The 13,793-nt window shown below is 36.8% G+C and overlaps 1 protein-coding gene across 2 annotated transcripts; it reads right to left on the reverse strand.

The window, feature by feature from the left end:
• Positions 1–1,012: 1,012 nt before the first annotated feature.
• On the reverse strand, positions 1,013–13,454 carry snx8a (sorting nexin 8a). 2 transcript variants are annotated; one of them, XM_073832446.1, is made up of 11 exons: positions 13,333–13,454; positions 11,737–11,927; positions 9,875–9,995; positions 9,421–9,557; positions 9,149–9,229; positions 8,863–9,023; positions 6,406–6,535; positions 6,259–6,327; positions 5,452–5,601; positions 2,026–2,175; positions 1,013–1,892 (listed from the first exon to the last, which is right to left on the reverse strand). In XM_073832446.1, the coding sequence occupies exons 2-11, from the start codon at positions 11,875–11,877 to the stop codon at positions 1,803–1,805; spliced, it is 1,230 nt and encodes a 409-aa protein (XP_073688547.1). In that variant the 5' UTR covers positions 11,878–11,927; positions 13,333–13,454; the 3' UTR covers positions 1,013–1,802. The 2 variants fall into 2 exon arrangements, with proteins under 2 accessions (XP_073688547.1, XP_073688540.1); XM_073832439.1 differs by having other exon boundaries at positions 1,013–2,175.
• Positions 13,455–13,793: the final 339 nt, after the last annotated feature.

The following is a 13,793-nucleotide window of genomic DNA, read 5'->3' on the forward strand; positions in this document are numbered from 1 at the left end:
GAATATTATTAATTTGAAATATAAATCTTTTGTAACACTAAACGTCTTATTCACATGAAGCGTCTTTTGCGCGCGCAAGTTCGTTATTTCAAATGGAGACGCGCGGCTTGCGCGCGCATCGATTTAAAAACATCTCAACTTTTCAGAATGTCGCAAGCGCACCGCAGGTCATGTGACATGAACTAACCAATCAGCTTCCTCACGTTTTTCCGTTACATTGAAACCTCAGCAGAAACATGGGCTGTATCCGAAATCGCCCCCTATACCCTATTCACTATTCCCTACATTAGTCCACTCGTACAGTTCACTTGAAGGAGTGAATGAAAACGAGTGAGTGAATTCGGACACTAAGTGCACCGGAAGGACTGACGCTTTTGTATAGCATTGCTAACTGTTTAACAACCATTTAAAACGGACAGTTCGAGTAGTAAGATTAAAGGATTTATCTTGAACTATGTCAGGGAATTTGCGTATAAACCCTGGTTAAACAGTTTAATAATCAATTTACAACAAATTTGTACCTGTGTAAAATGAATGGACGGATGGATGATTCAGCTGCGGGCGCCATCGTCTGGCGAGACGCGGGAATTCAGTCAGCGCGCGACTCTCACAATGCATTATAAGTTATCTCTAGCTGTTGAGCGTACATCGGTTGTACACTCGTTTTTGCGGTGCATTGTGGGATTGAATGAGTGCACTCGGGAATGTCCACTATGGTTTCGAACACCACTTAAAATGGCTGTCCCCTCAAATAGTGCCCTATTTGAGGGTATAGGGGGCGATTTCGGATACAGCCATGGAGGAGCAGCTCATCATTGTGGTCCAGGGATTTCCTGAACTTTATGATTTGTCAAGCCCCCATTATTTTGACGCTAATAGAAGAAACAATGCATGGAGACGCATAGGCTTGGAGCTAGAGCGCAGCTGATGGTTGCTTAGAAACGGCAGACGCTTCCGGAGCTCAAGCGCCCGTGCGCTTTGTTGATAAAAGAAAGCGGCGCGCCTAGCGTTTTCCACGCGTTTTTAGGCGCGACATGTGAACGGCCCCTTATCTGTGACTTTTGCCAAATGTATTGTGCTCAGGCTAAATAAAAGTATTAATTTCTTTCAAAAATAAAATTGTACATACTCCAGACTTTTGAATGGTAGTGTTAATATTACAAATAAAGATGAAATGTGAAAACAAAACAAAGTTGCAAGCACAAAACGTACAAGCCAGAAGATTCAAAAATAGACAATCAGGCAGAAAAACCCCTGCCAGTTAAAACCACGAATAAGGAAGAATATGACGCCTTTGCAACGAATAACATCATTTCTGTATATTCCCCTAAATTTGCTAAGTATATTCAACTGACCACTGCTCTGGCGTTTAGCTTCTCAGCTTATTTCTTTATATATTATAAAATATATATTGCACTAAAATAGAAGATATAGGTTTCACACTGTTTTGTACAATATAAAATGTCTCTTTCAGATTAGCTTACGGTTTAAAAACAACAACATCAGCTTTGCATACATATAGATTAAACGTTAGTACAGTGTTTTAGCCTCTTGGTGCATTTCCTAAACTTATTCTCAACAACATTAGCCTTTAATTTTAGGTGTCAGTTGATTCAAACTAGGAAATTAAGGGCCTTTCTCAATTTTAGGAACTGCCACATAACTCATTTACATAGAAGCAGTTCCCCATAATTCTTTGCAAGAAAGAATACCGACTGTCCTTAGTTCCTGAATAGATCCTGCTACTCAAAACAGGCTGGAGTTCATTGTCTTGTTTCGATTCTGAAGGCACAGAAGGGAAGCTATTTTGGGCTGAGAGGTGGAGACTGTCCGTTACCATCCCCAAAAAGACTTTTAAGCTTGGAATGAAGATCTTGCCACACCTCTCCCATCTAGATCAGAGCAAGATAAGACACAATGGCAAATATTAGAAGGCTTTGTTTGGTTCAAAGCCATACAACTGGCACACATTAAAATGAAAATCTTTAACATGGAGATACTACTATACATAACAAATAAGTTTACCTCTTTATGTCCCTGCACCTGTGAGTCTACAAATTCCCCCAGGATATGAGACGTAATGGGCAGGTATGTGAATATAAGCTGGCTTTCCTGGTGCAGGCAGAACAGGGAGAAGTAGTTGCGCAGCTCCATGACCTGAATGGCGTTTTCTTGCTGCCGTGAGTCAGAGATCACAGTGAGGTCACAGTGCGGTCACATTTTCCCACCCTAACCTCCCTTATCATCATTATCATTATCAGGATGAGCCACCCAGCAGTTAAAAACCACTGGATCATGACATGCTATTTCATGGTTAAACAGATATTGTATGTTACATTGAATCAATATTAATTAAGCATGAGTTTCTCTTGTCCTCCAGCTGGACAGGGCCTTTATGTTTTTTTTTTCTAACAAAATAAAATTGATAAATCAAGCCCTAAAGGAGAAGTTCACTTACAGAATGCAACATTTCCTGATAATTTACTCACTCCTATGTCATCCAAGATGCAAGATGTTCATGTCTGTCTTTCTTCAGTTGCAAAGAAATTATGGTTTTGTTTGAGGAAAACATTCCAGGATTTTTGTCCATATAGTGGACTTCAATGGGGATCAATGGGTTGAAGGTCCAAACTGCAATTTCAATGCAGCTTCAACGGGCTCTACACAATCCCAGCTGAGGAATAAGGGTCTTATCTAGAGACATTTTCTTAAAAATAATACAAATGAATTTACTGTTTAACCACAAATGCTTGGCTTGGACTTTGCAATGTAATCATGTTGGAAAGCTCACGCACGCTTCAGTTCAAGCTAGTGCAAGATGAGCATTTGTGGTTCAAAAGTGTACAAAATGTTATATTTTTTTTAGAAAATGATTGATCGTTTTGCTATATAAGACCCTTATTCCCTGGATGGGATCGTGTAAAGCCTTTTGATGCTCCATTGAAACTGCAATTTGGACCTTCAACCCTTTGGCCGCAGTTGAAGTCCACTATATAGAAAGAAATCCTAAAATGTTTTCCTCAAAAACCTTCATTTCTTTTTGACTGAAAAAAGAAAGACATGAACATCTTGGATGACACGGAGGCGAGTAAATTATCAGGAAATTTTCATTCTGGAAGTGAACTTAAATAATAAAATAAAACGAATGTGCAAAATGGCTGCTTAAATGATCAATTAAATGCTTAAATTATGCAAATTAAGTTTTTTAGACTTAACCAAATGAAATGGGTTGCTTGGAATTAGTTGGTGGCTTGATGCAATGAAAGTACATTAGTGTTATTAATTACTATTTCAGTTTTATTCAGTAATATCTTTCAATGTTTTTGAAAGAAATCTCTCATGCCCACATAGGTTGGATCAAAAATATAGTAAAACAGTACTATTGTGAAATATTATTACAATTTTAAAAACTATATTTTAAATATTATTTATTCTTGTGATTGCAAATCTGAATTTTTCGCAGAATTACTCCAGTCTTCAGTGTCACATGAGCCTTCCTTATTAATTTTGTGGGAACAGTGATACATTTTGAAAGCTTTTGTGGGTGGGGCCTATCTGGTGACAGAAAATTACAGTATTCAAGTAGCAGTGTATGGAAGCCATGGAATAAAAGAATAAAAAATAATATTTTGAGTTTATATTTCAAAGTTCTGACAATAACGAGATTATATCGAAACAATTCTGATAAGAAAAATCAGTCATTATCTCTTTTCCCCTCGGCTCAGAATCAGAATATATGTTCCACATTTCTGGATTTTTTTTTTCATAAACAGCTTGATTGACAGGCGATCTAACCAGTCACAACGCAGAATCTGGCATTTTGTCAGAGAAACCAATCAGACAGGAAAGTAGATTAAATATGGTCTGCTTTTATGTAAATAAGAAAAAAAATTATTGTTTTATGTGTTGATCGATCTAATAAGGCAAAACAGTGATTGTCTCGACAAATTAAACAGCCCCAAAATGGTATTTATTGTTTGAATTTCTTTACAAAATGACAACATTTTAAAGCTGAGACCTTGTTTCATACCAGAAGAAACCTGCTCTGTCTTGTCTGTCAGTCAGCATATTGTCAGTTTCCTTTTTGCTTCACAATGTATTTTTCACTTAGTGAGAACATGATGTGTAGTGTTAGAGTGGCATTGTTTGTCGGACATAGCAACAGTAACTAAGGAGGGCAGGTTTTTGCAAAGAGTCAATTGACAAATTCACAATTGTTGAGTTAAATGTAGTTATAAAGTCCAACCTAGGAGATATAAACTTGAATTTACATGAAAAAAAATCAGAATTGTGAGAAATGTTGGGTAAAATATTATTTCATGCTGTACCTGTAGCTGTAGGGCTAATACAACATATCCCCTATGAACTGCATTTGTTAATATTAAATAGACCAATTGTTTGAATCAAATTTATGCTTTGAAAGTAGAGTAATCATAACAGGTTTCATCCATAGTCTGTCTGTTTAAACATCTGCATTTAGCTTCAAATCACATCTTTGCTGACAGTATTATATAAAAACCTAATGCAAATATTTAAATTCCCATTCTGACATCCCAAGGCATATCAATACATTTTTTCTCTTATTCCATTCCATATACTGTACCCGTTTCCTTCTACTTGTTGCCAGTGCTTTGCCACCACAATGCATGCACAGCTGAGAGTGACATAACTGTGACGTCTACTCCAAAATGGTCTATAAAAACACATTGTACAAACTTTTTTTAAACTCAAATCCTTCACAAACCTCCTTGCAGCCTCTCTTGACCCCAGTTTGAAAACCCCAGGCCTAAACAAGATAAAAAAGAGGCCTTCTACTAGCTGTCCAAAGCGCCAAAGATCCTAGTTCAGATGCCTGCGGCATCCCCAGAGGGATTTTGAGGATACAAATCTTGCTCAAGGGCTTTTGGTTTCAAGCTGTTCAGATCAATTTCACCTACTGAATTAAATTGATGTATCAGCGCCCCTCAAGCTACTGGTCCCCACATTTCCCCTCTGGTAAGTCTGCCTCACAAGCTGCTGTAGCTCTCTTTGTAGAGTGTGTGTGTGTGTGTGTGTGTGTGTGTGTGTGTGTGTGTGTGTGTGTGTGTGTGTGTGTGTGTGTGTGTGTGTGTGTGTGTGTGTGTGTGTGTGTACCTGGTATTCATCACGTTGTGGGGACCAAATGTCCCCACGAGGATAGGAATACCAGTAGATTTTGACCTTGTGGGGACATTTCTTAGGTCCCCATGAGGAAACAGGCTTATAAATAATGCACAATGAGTTTTTTTGAGTAAGTAAAAGTGTGCACAATCTCCTGTGAGGGCTAGGTTTAGGTGTAGGGTAGGTGTAGGGCCATAGAAAGTACGGTTTGTACAGTATAAAAACCATTACGCCTATGGAATGTCCCCATAAAACATGTAAACCCAACGTGTGTGTGTGTGTGTGTGTGTGTGTGTTTGTGTGAGGGCTGACCTGGACAATGCGGGACTCCAGCTGTTCGACAGAAACCTGTTCTTTAGGCTGGACCGTGGCACTCATCATTTGTCTTTTCATGACACCGTACTTTTGCAGCGCTCGCTGGTGTTCATGTAAAACCCCTTTCTCATGCCGTTCACACAAGTCCTGTATGACACCAGAAAACTCATAAAAAAATCTTATCTGCCATGGCTTTGTGGTAACTTAAATGTACACTGAGCTTTGGTGCTCATGTGGGTAACACATGTGAATTCAGCTTGCAACACATGCCAGTTCTGTTACTCATCTGTCTTCCAAATTATTTCCTGTCCTCTCTCCAAGAAAAGTAGCAAAAGCTAAATCAGCCTATTATAGCTACATAAACAGTGGGCAAAAACAGCTAAATTATTCATCTGCTTTATTCCAGGACATCTGAAAAATGCCAAAATTCTGAAAAGAAGTCTCTTATGCTCACCAAGGCTGTATTAATTGATCAATAAAAACAATAACACTGTGAAATATTATTGCAATTTAAAATAAAATAAAATATTTTAAAATGTAATTTATTCCTGTGATGTTAAAGCAAATTTTTTTGCATCATTACTCCAGTCTTCAGTTTCACATGATTGTTCAGAAATCATTCTAACATGCTGATTTGCTTAAAAAATATATATATATATTATCATCAATTAGAGTTTGTTTGACTGGTTGCATATTTACTGTGTAATCTTTTAACAGCTCTTCAAAGACACATTTCAGTTTATTTCCTTATATGAAGAAAAGCTTCTCAGCTGTGGCTAAATGTTAAAACACATTAATACTCACCCTGTACGACTGCAGCAAGTCCAGGAACAAATTCAGTTTTTCCACCACATCATCTTCCTCTCTTCTGCCCTGTATTAAATAAACAAATTAAATTCCTCTGTGGCAGCATGCAGCCAGTTCACATGGTTTGTGTGGGTGCCACAATACCTGTTGGGCAGCTTTTTCAGACAGAAGTGAGAACTCAACAGAAAGCCCTTTGACAGAGCGTCTGAGAGCAGCCCAAGGACTCTTGCAGGATGCCAGGATAGGCACAGGTGACTCATCTGATCCCAAAGAACTGGAGCGGAAAAAGACCAAAGCTGAAATCTATGGCAGGTAGTTACAAACGTCTAACAGGTTCTCTGAAAAAAATCTGGTATTTTTCACCTACTTTGGACCTGCTGTTAATGTTATATGTACTTTACCATTGTGCATAAGAGATCATGTACAGTCAATTAATCACAATCAAAAAATAAACCCATACAGGGTGATTTGTAGATGTGTATCACTTAGAAGGGCTATTATTTATTTTGTTGTAAGGGGTGCTACGGAGTAGTTAAAGGGATAGTTTACCCCCAAAAAATTTCTGTCATTAATTACTCGCCCTCATGTCATTCCAAACCTGTAAGACCTTCGTTCAGCTTCAGAACACAAATTAAGATATTTTTGATGAAATCCGAGAGCTTTCTGACCCTGCATAGACAGCAACACAGCTGACATGCTCGAGAAAACTTTTTGTGGAACAGAAGAAATTGTTAAAGTCATTTTTGTTTTCTTTGCGCAAAAAAAGGTACTCTTGTAGCTTCATAAAATGATGGTTGAACCACTGATGTCACATGGACTATTTTAACAATATCTTTATGACCTTTCTGGGCCTTGAATGTGGTAGTTGCATTGCTGTCTATGTAGGGTCAGAAAGCTCTCGGATTTTATGAAAAATATCTTAGTGTTCCAAAGATGAACGAAGGTCCTACGGGTTTGGAACAACATGAGGGTGAGTAATTAATGACTGAATTTTAATTTTTGTGTGAACTATCCCTTTAAGAGAAAATATAAAAGTAGTATAAAATAAATAAATCTATGTATAATTAAATAATGTGAATAATATTATATTATATTTTATTTAAATCATCAAGACAAAATAATGTTTTTAAAAAGTAAAAAAAAAAAATGTTAGTATACCGGTAGTATAAAATAAATACATGATTTAAATTATAATAAAATCACATTATTATTTTTTTCATTTATTTATCTAAATGTACTGGTGGTAGAAAAAAAACTAGTTGGCACATAAGTGTAATATTTTTATAGATAAACATCTGCAAATGCCTTTATATTTGAACCATTCTGAAAATTTTCTGTTTAAGACAGCCCCAAAAAAATTCTATTTATTTTCTCTAAAAGGTCAAAAACAAAGAAAAACATCTCAACTGTGTTATTATTTATTTATACATCTAGCAGTACTGGTGCGTGGGGAAAAAATGACCAATAACTGTAATATCTCTATAAATAAAAATGTACAGCTGCCTTTATATTTTGAACATTCTGATACTTTATGCCATTCTACTGTCTAAGACAGTTGTTCTTCTTTAAATTACAGAAATTAAGTGTGTCCATAGATTAAAATAAGTAACTACTGAAATTATTGTAATTACAATAACTTACATTTCAGAAGTTTAGGGGTGAATTCAATTGATTTAGTTAGAAATCAACTAAAGAATAAAAAAAATCCTGATAATTTACTTACCCCCATGTCATCCAAGATATTCATGTCTTTCTTTCTTTAGTCGCAAAGAAATTACGTTTTTTGAGAAAAACATTCCAGGATTTGGTCCTCAACGTATTGAAGATTAAAATGTAGTTTTAATGCAGCTTCTAAATGATCCCAGCTGAGGAATAAGGGCCTTATCTAGCAAACAATCTGTCATTTTCTTTAAAAAATGTATGTTTATACACTTTTTAAGCACAAAGGCTTGTCTTGACTAGCTCTGCAAAGGGCATGTGTACTTTGTATTTTTGTAAAGGGAATTTGACCCTTCTTGCACATTCACTTTGTAAACACTGGATTGGTACTTCTACTTCTGCAGAGTGCAGACGATTTTGAAGTTAGAGGAGAAAATGTGATGGGACTTTGTCGACATGTATTTAACCGGAGTGCACAGAGTATACAGTTGCATCGCAGAGCTAGACAAGATGAGCATCTGATGTTAAAAAGTATAGAAATTGTCCTTTTTTTTTTTTTTTTTTAGAAAATAACAGATTGTTTCGCTAAATAAGACCCTAATTCCTCGGCTGGAATTGTGTAGACTAGAGCCTTTGAAGCTGCACTGGGACTACATTTTTAGCCTTCAATACATTGACAACCATTGAAGTCCACTATATGGAGAAAAATCCAGTAATGTATTCCTCAAAAACGTAATTTGTTTGCGACTGACAAAATAAAGACATAAACATCTTGGATGACATGGGGGTAAATCATCAGGAAATTTTTCATCTTGAAAGTTGAGTAATCCTTTAAAACTTGCTTTGGCTTATTTATAAGTGGGCCAGATACCCCTGGTTGGAAACCCCTGGTTTAAGAGATACTGCAAAGATTCAGAAACAGCACTCAGGATGAGGTGGTACCTGAGCTCCTTCCCAAACATCAACAGATCTGTGGCGTTCTCCTTCGAGCGCTCTGCCATCCTCTCTGCCCTGTCCCGTAACTTCTGAAAACTGTTATGGATATTTTTGATGAGCTCTCTGCTGGATGAAAATTGACTTTGGATATCTGCTGGGAGGTAATCCTGCAGGAGGATTCACAATACAGACAAGCAAACAGTATTAATTATTAAATATTGCAATACAAAAGAGAATTATGAGTAGCTATAAACATATGATGGATGAAATGTAAAATAAAACTGAATCAAACCTTGGCCTGTGTTGCATATTTGCAAGTCATGAACTCATCACCCAATTTTTTGCAAGCATCTCGAAGCTTAGTTTGGACATCCTGTGGGACATGAATATGGAAATATGGAAGTCACAACCTGATGAATATCTATGAAGGATAAAAAATCTTTTCTCAAGCCAGAACTGGCATAATGCACTTTTTTTTCAAGCAGTATAAAATATCATAAAAATTTAATCCTGTTTCTCTAGAAATTCAAATCAGTTTCAGGGTTAGCAAAAAAAAATTCACACCGAGCCACTGAAGGTGAGGAATGTTTTCACAAGCTCATCCTCGGAAAAGACAGGGTGTCGTCCCACAAGATTCAGAAACCTGGCCAGAGCTCGTCTCCGCCCTTCAATGAACTCTCGCTCTGACATGGAGGTCAGGACTGCAGCAGGTCCAAAGAACAGAGAAAAGATTAAACTTTTCCAGAAACAACAAAACACAGTACTTCCATTAATAAACCACAGCAAGGAACTTTCTGCTACTCAGTTACTATGGAAGTAAAACTTGCTGAAGTCTGCAGAAAAAGAGAACAAGTTTACTTTTTTAATCCTGGCAGAACTGCGACTGTTTGTCTGGTACATTCCCAGAAAGCATTGAATGTCACAGCAACAGTCCAAGTGAGAAAAGACTATAATCTACAGGTTTGATTACAAACCTTTCACAGGCTGATATTTTACAGTGAATAAACCAATGCCTCACCTCCTTTCAGTGCCCTTTTGGGAGGAAGCGCCGGCACGACTCTGTAAGCATATCTCTGAAGCAGGAGCTCATGGAAGACATCAAAATCACTGTAGCGCCGATAGACTGATACTGTAAAACGCTGTGAAAGGGCACACAGTTGATAAACTATCAGCGAACGGTAACTGTTGCAATGATCAGCAACTCAGCTGAATGTCTTTTTGTCCAGTTTTGCACTGAAGAGGTCATACATTTTTTTATTATCCTTTATACGAAAAAATAAATACATAAATATTTTTGTATTATAATTATTTTCCCTGAACTCTTTTTTTTAATAATACTATTTTTTGTGCCAAGTACAGTTTCAACCTCCTCATCCTTCCTTCTATAAGTGCCTGTTTGCAAAGTCAAGCTATTTTATCTTAACCGATCGAGGAAAATATGAACCAGACTCACTGGTCCCTGTTTACACATTTATTTTGGGCTGTCCACATGCCACATGAGTTGACACAGAAGCAATGACTGACATAATAATTTAGGGTAGAGTTTTTGTTTTATTTATTTATTTATTTTTGACAAATTACAGAAAAAACTGTAAAATTGTAAACTGAGTCTTTTAAAAGAATTGTTCACTCAAAAAACCCTCAGGCCATCCAAAATATAGTTAAGTTGGTTTCCTTGGAACGGATTTGGAGAAATTTTGCATTACATCACTTGCTCACCAATGGATCATCTGCAGTAAATGGGTGCCGTCAGAAAGAGAAAGAGTCCAAACAGCTGATAAAGACATCACAATAATCCACAAGTAATCCACACAACTCCAGTCTATCGATTAATGTCTTGTCAAGTAAAAAGCTTGGTATTTGTAAAAAACAAATCCATCAGTAAGGTGTGATGAAGGACCCTGATGAAGGCAAGTTAGCCGAAACGCGTCGGTGCACCTTTCCTGTTTTTAATGTTAAAGCCATGTAAATAAAAGCTTTTTATATTTTTTCACAGGATTTTCGAGTGCCTTGGTTTGATGAGTTTTTTGAGGATATAAAAGAATCCCGTAACCAAAGAGCACCGATTCATAGATTTCGCACCCCAGCTGCATATTTTTGCATACTTCTGGATCCATCATTAAGGTGATTTAACTTTAAATCAGCCAAAATACCAGTCCATAATCAATAATAACACTTCCTCCAGTAAAAAAAGTCCATCTCATGTTGTCCTCTCACATCAAAATTCCCCAACATATTTGTTTTGAACTGTTTTAGACAGTTTACAGAAGTAAACAGTGCATGATCTGTGCGTGTTTTTCTCCTGATTGAGACGAGATGATTTGTGACCTTGGACCAGACAAAAAGTCATAAGGGTACATTTTTGTTTGTGTTACATAAGCTGAATAAATAAGCTTTCCATTGATATATGGTTTGTTAGGATAGGACAACATCTGGCTGAGATACAACTATTTGAAAATCTGAAATCTGAGGGTGCGAAAAAATCAAAATATTGAGAAAATCGACTTTAAATTTGACCAAATGAAATTCTTAGCAATGCACAGTACTAACCAGAGTCACATTTTTTCACTGGAAAAAGCATTGTAATGGATATAAGACTCATTTTTAGCCAGAAGCAACAGTTTGAAGTTAAACACATCTTAATGATGGATTACTTGTGGATTATTATGTCTTTATCAGATATTTGGACTCTCACTCTGACGGCACCCATTCACTGTAGAGGATCCACTGGCGAGTGATCTAATGCTACATTTCTCCAAATATGTTCCGTGAAGAAACAAACTCATCTACATCTTGGATAACTTGATGGTGGCTAAATTATTAGCACATTTTTACTTTTGGGTGAAGTATTTCTTTAATGCTGCCTTGTAAGTCACTCACCTCACTGGTGACCTGATACTCCACGTGTTTAAGAAACAGCCCCTTCTTCTCAGGAATAAGCTCAACTTTGATGGTGTCTTTCTTTAACAGCACTGCCAGGGTCAAAGACAAGCTCAAAGGACTCTCCTGAACCGGCTGCATCTTCAGACTCTGAAGCTCCTTCGGCTCTCCCAGCTGAGGCTTCGGAAACTCTTTAAAAAAAAAAAGACATATAACAGTGACTGTACTGTATTTTAAACAGGTGTGACAGCCAGATGTGACTGACTAAACATTACATGTGGGTGATCACAGTATCATACTTAATCATTTTATATGTGACCCTGGACCACAAAACCAGTCATAAGGGTACATTTTTTTGAATAAATAAGCTTTTCATTGATGTATGGTTTGTTAGGATAGGACAATATTTGGCCACGATACAACTATTTGAATATCTGGAATCTGAGGATTCAAAAAAATCTAAATATTGAGAAAATCACCTTCAAAGTTGTCCAAATAAAGTTCCTAGCAATGCATATTACCAATCAAAAATTAAGTTTTGATATATTTACTGTAGGAAAGTCACAAAATATCTTCATGGAACATAATCTTTACTTAATATCCTAATGATTTTTGTCATAAAAGAAAAATCAATCATTTTGACCCATACAATGTTTTGAAATATTCCCATGCTACTTAAGACTAGTTTTGTGCTCCAGGATCACAAATAAGGTAAAGAAGATTGCTTTCTTTCTATCTCTGTTCCAGGAGAGTTTAATGATAGCACATAAATAAAACATCATTACAAAAAGGTCACAAGGAATGACACAAAACTACAGAAATAGAATAAACAAAGTTGTGGTGGTGTGCTGTGTGGCACACAATGTTTTTATTCGGTGAATTACTGTGGTTTGTATGTCAAATTTAGAACCAAAAATCTGGAAAATGGGAAAAAAACAACTTGACTTGACCAAAAGTTGCCTCAGCAGATTCAACCCCAGACCTTTGCTTTTGTTTGGTGGAATGCAAAAAAAAAAATTTCTTGGTCATTCCACAAAGAGATATTTTTTTGGCATGCGGTTGACAGGAAACTTGGTCTTGCTTAGAGGAGAAAACAGGAAACATCACTATTAAAGTGCACAGTCAACTGTCATACTGGCAGCACCTGAAATAACACAAGAGGCCTGTACTGAATAGAAACTTTAACTCTTCAGATCTCCTATAAGAATCATGTGTTGAAAAACACTCAAGCAGTGTCGTACAACCTGCTTAAAACAATTATAGACCTGACTAAGGTAAATAATACATGTATACTGTATAAAACACGGTGAGTACTCCTTAGGAATCAAAAGTGAAATAAAAAAAGGCAATAAAACCTAATAAAACACATATTAAGCTCTGCTCTTGTGCAAACACTGCAAACAGATGGAGACACTGAAACACATCTTGAATGTAATTCAGTTGGGACAGCATGTAAGAGGCAATTTAATATCACATGACATGAGGACAAAAGACAGTTTTATGGAGACTTAACTGGGGTTATTGACTTTAAAATGACATTTGATGAAGCTACACATTTACCACAGTCAGCTGAGGAATAGATATGCTTGTGCTTACCTTGTATGAAATTCTCCAGCAGTTTGGGACTTGGTGGTTTTCCTTGTTGAGCGAGGGCAATGAGAGCCAAGCCTTTATACAGCGAAACTTTACTTAAGAATCCATCACCATTGTTAACATGTTCTGCGATCTAAATGCAGATGAGATACATTTCAGCCTGTGCGGAATAAGTTTCACAAGAAAACCCAACAAAACCATAACATTTCCATTTCCAGTCATAATGTCAGTAAACAAAGCTTGTGAGATGTAATTGTGCTAACTATCAGCTACAGTCTTTCTAAACAATAATGACACGTAATTGTAGTGCAAGTCTCACCTGGTTTTGAACGGTGGTGGATAGAGATGTTCTGCTCAGAACTCTCTGAAATACACTGATAGGCACTCGTTCATCACTTCTGGAGCAGATGGCTTGATGTATTTCACGGTAGTATGAAGGGACAGATCCTAGTCAAAAGATTGTG

This window comes from Garra rufa, chromosome 1 (genome assembly GCF_049309525.1).
Source record: "Garra rufa chromosome 1, GarRuf1.0, whole genome shotgun sequence".
Classification (NCBI taxonomy): Eukaryota; Metazoa; Chordata; class Actinopteri; order Cypriniformes; family Cyprinidae; genus Garra; species Garra rufa.

What these genes read in the sequence shown, in the direction of transcription:
- snx8a (XM_073832439.1), bottom strand. Translation starts at nt 11,877, where the DNA reads ATGCAGCCGGTTCAGGAGAGTCCTTTGAGCTTGTCTTTGACCCTGGCA. An exon ending in TCCTCACCTTCAGTGGCTCG is followed by an intron (nt 9,230 to 9,420) that starts GTGTGAATTTTT and finishes CATGTCCCACAG; the next exon opens with GATGTCCAAACTAAGCTTCG. An exon ending in CTGAAAAAGCTGCCCAACAG is followed by an intron (nt 6,328 to 6,405) that starts GTATTGTGGCAC and finishes TATTTAATACAG; the next exon opens with GGCAGAAGAGAGGAAGATGA.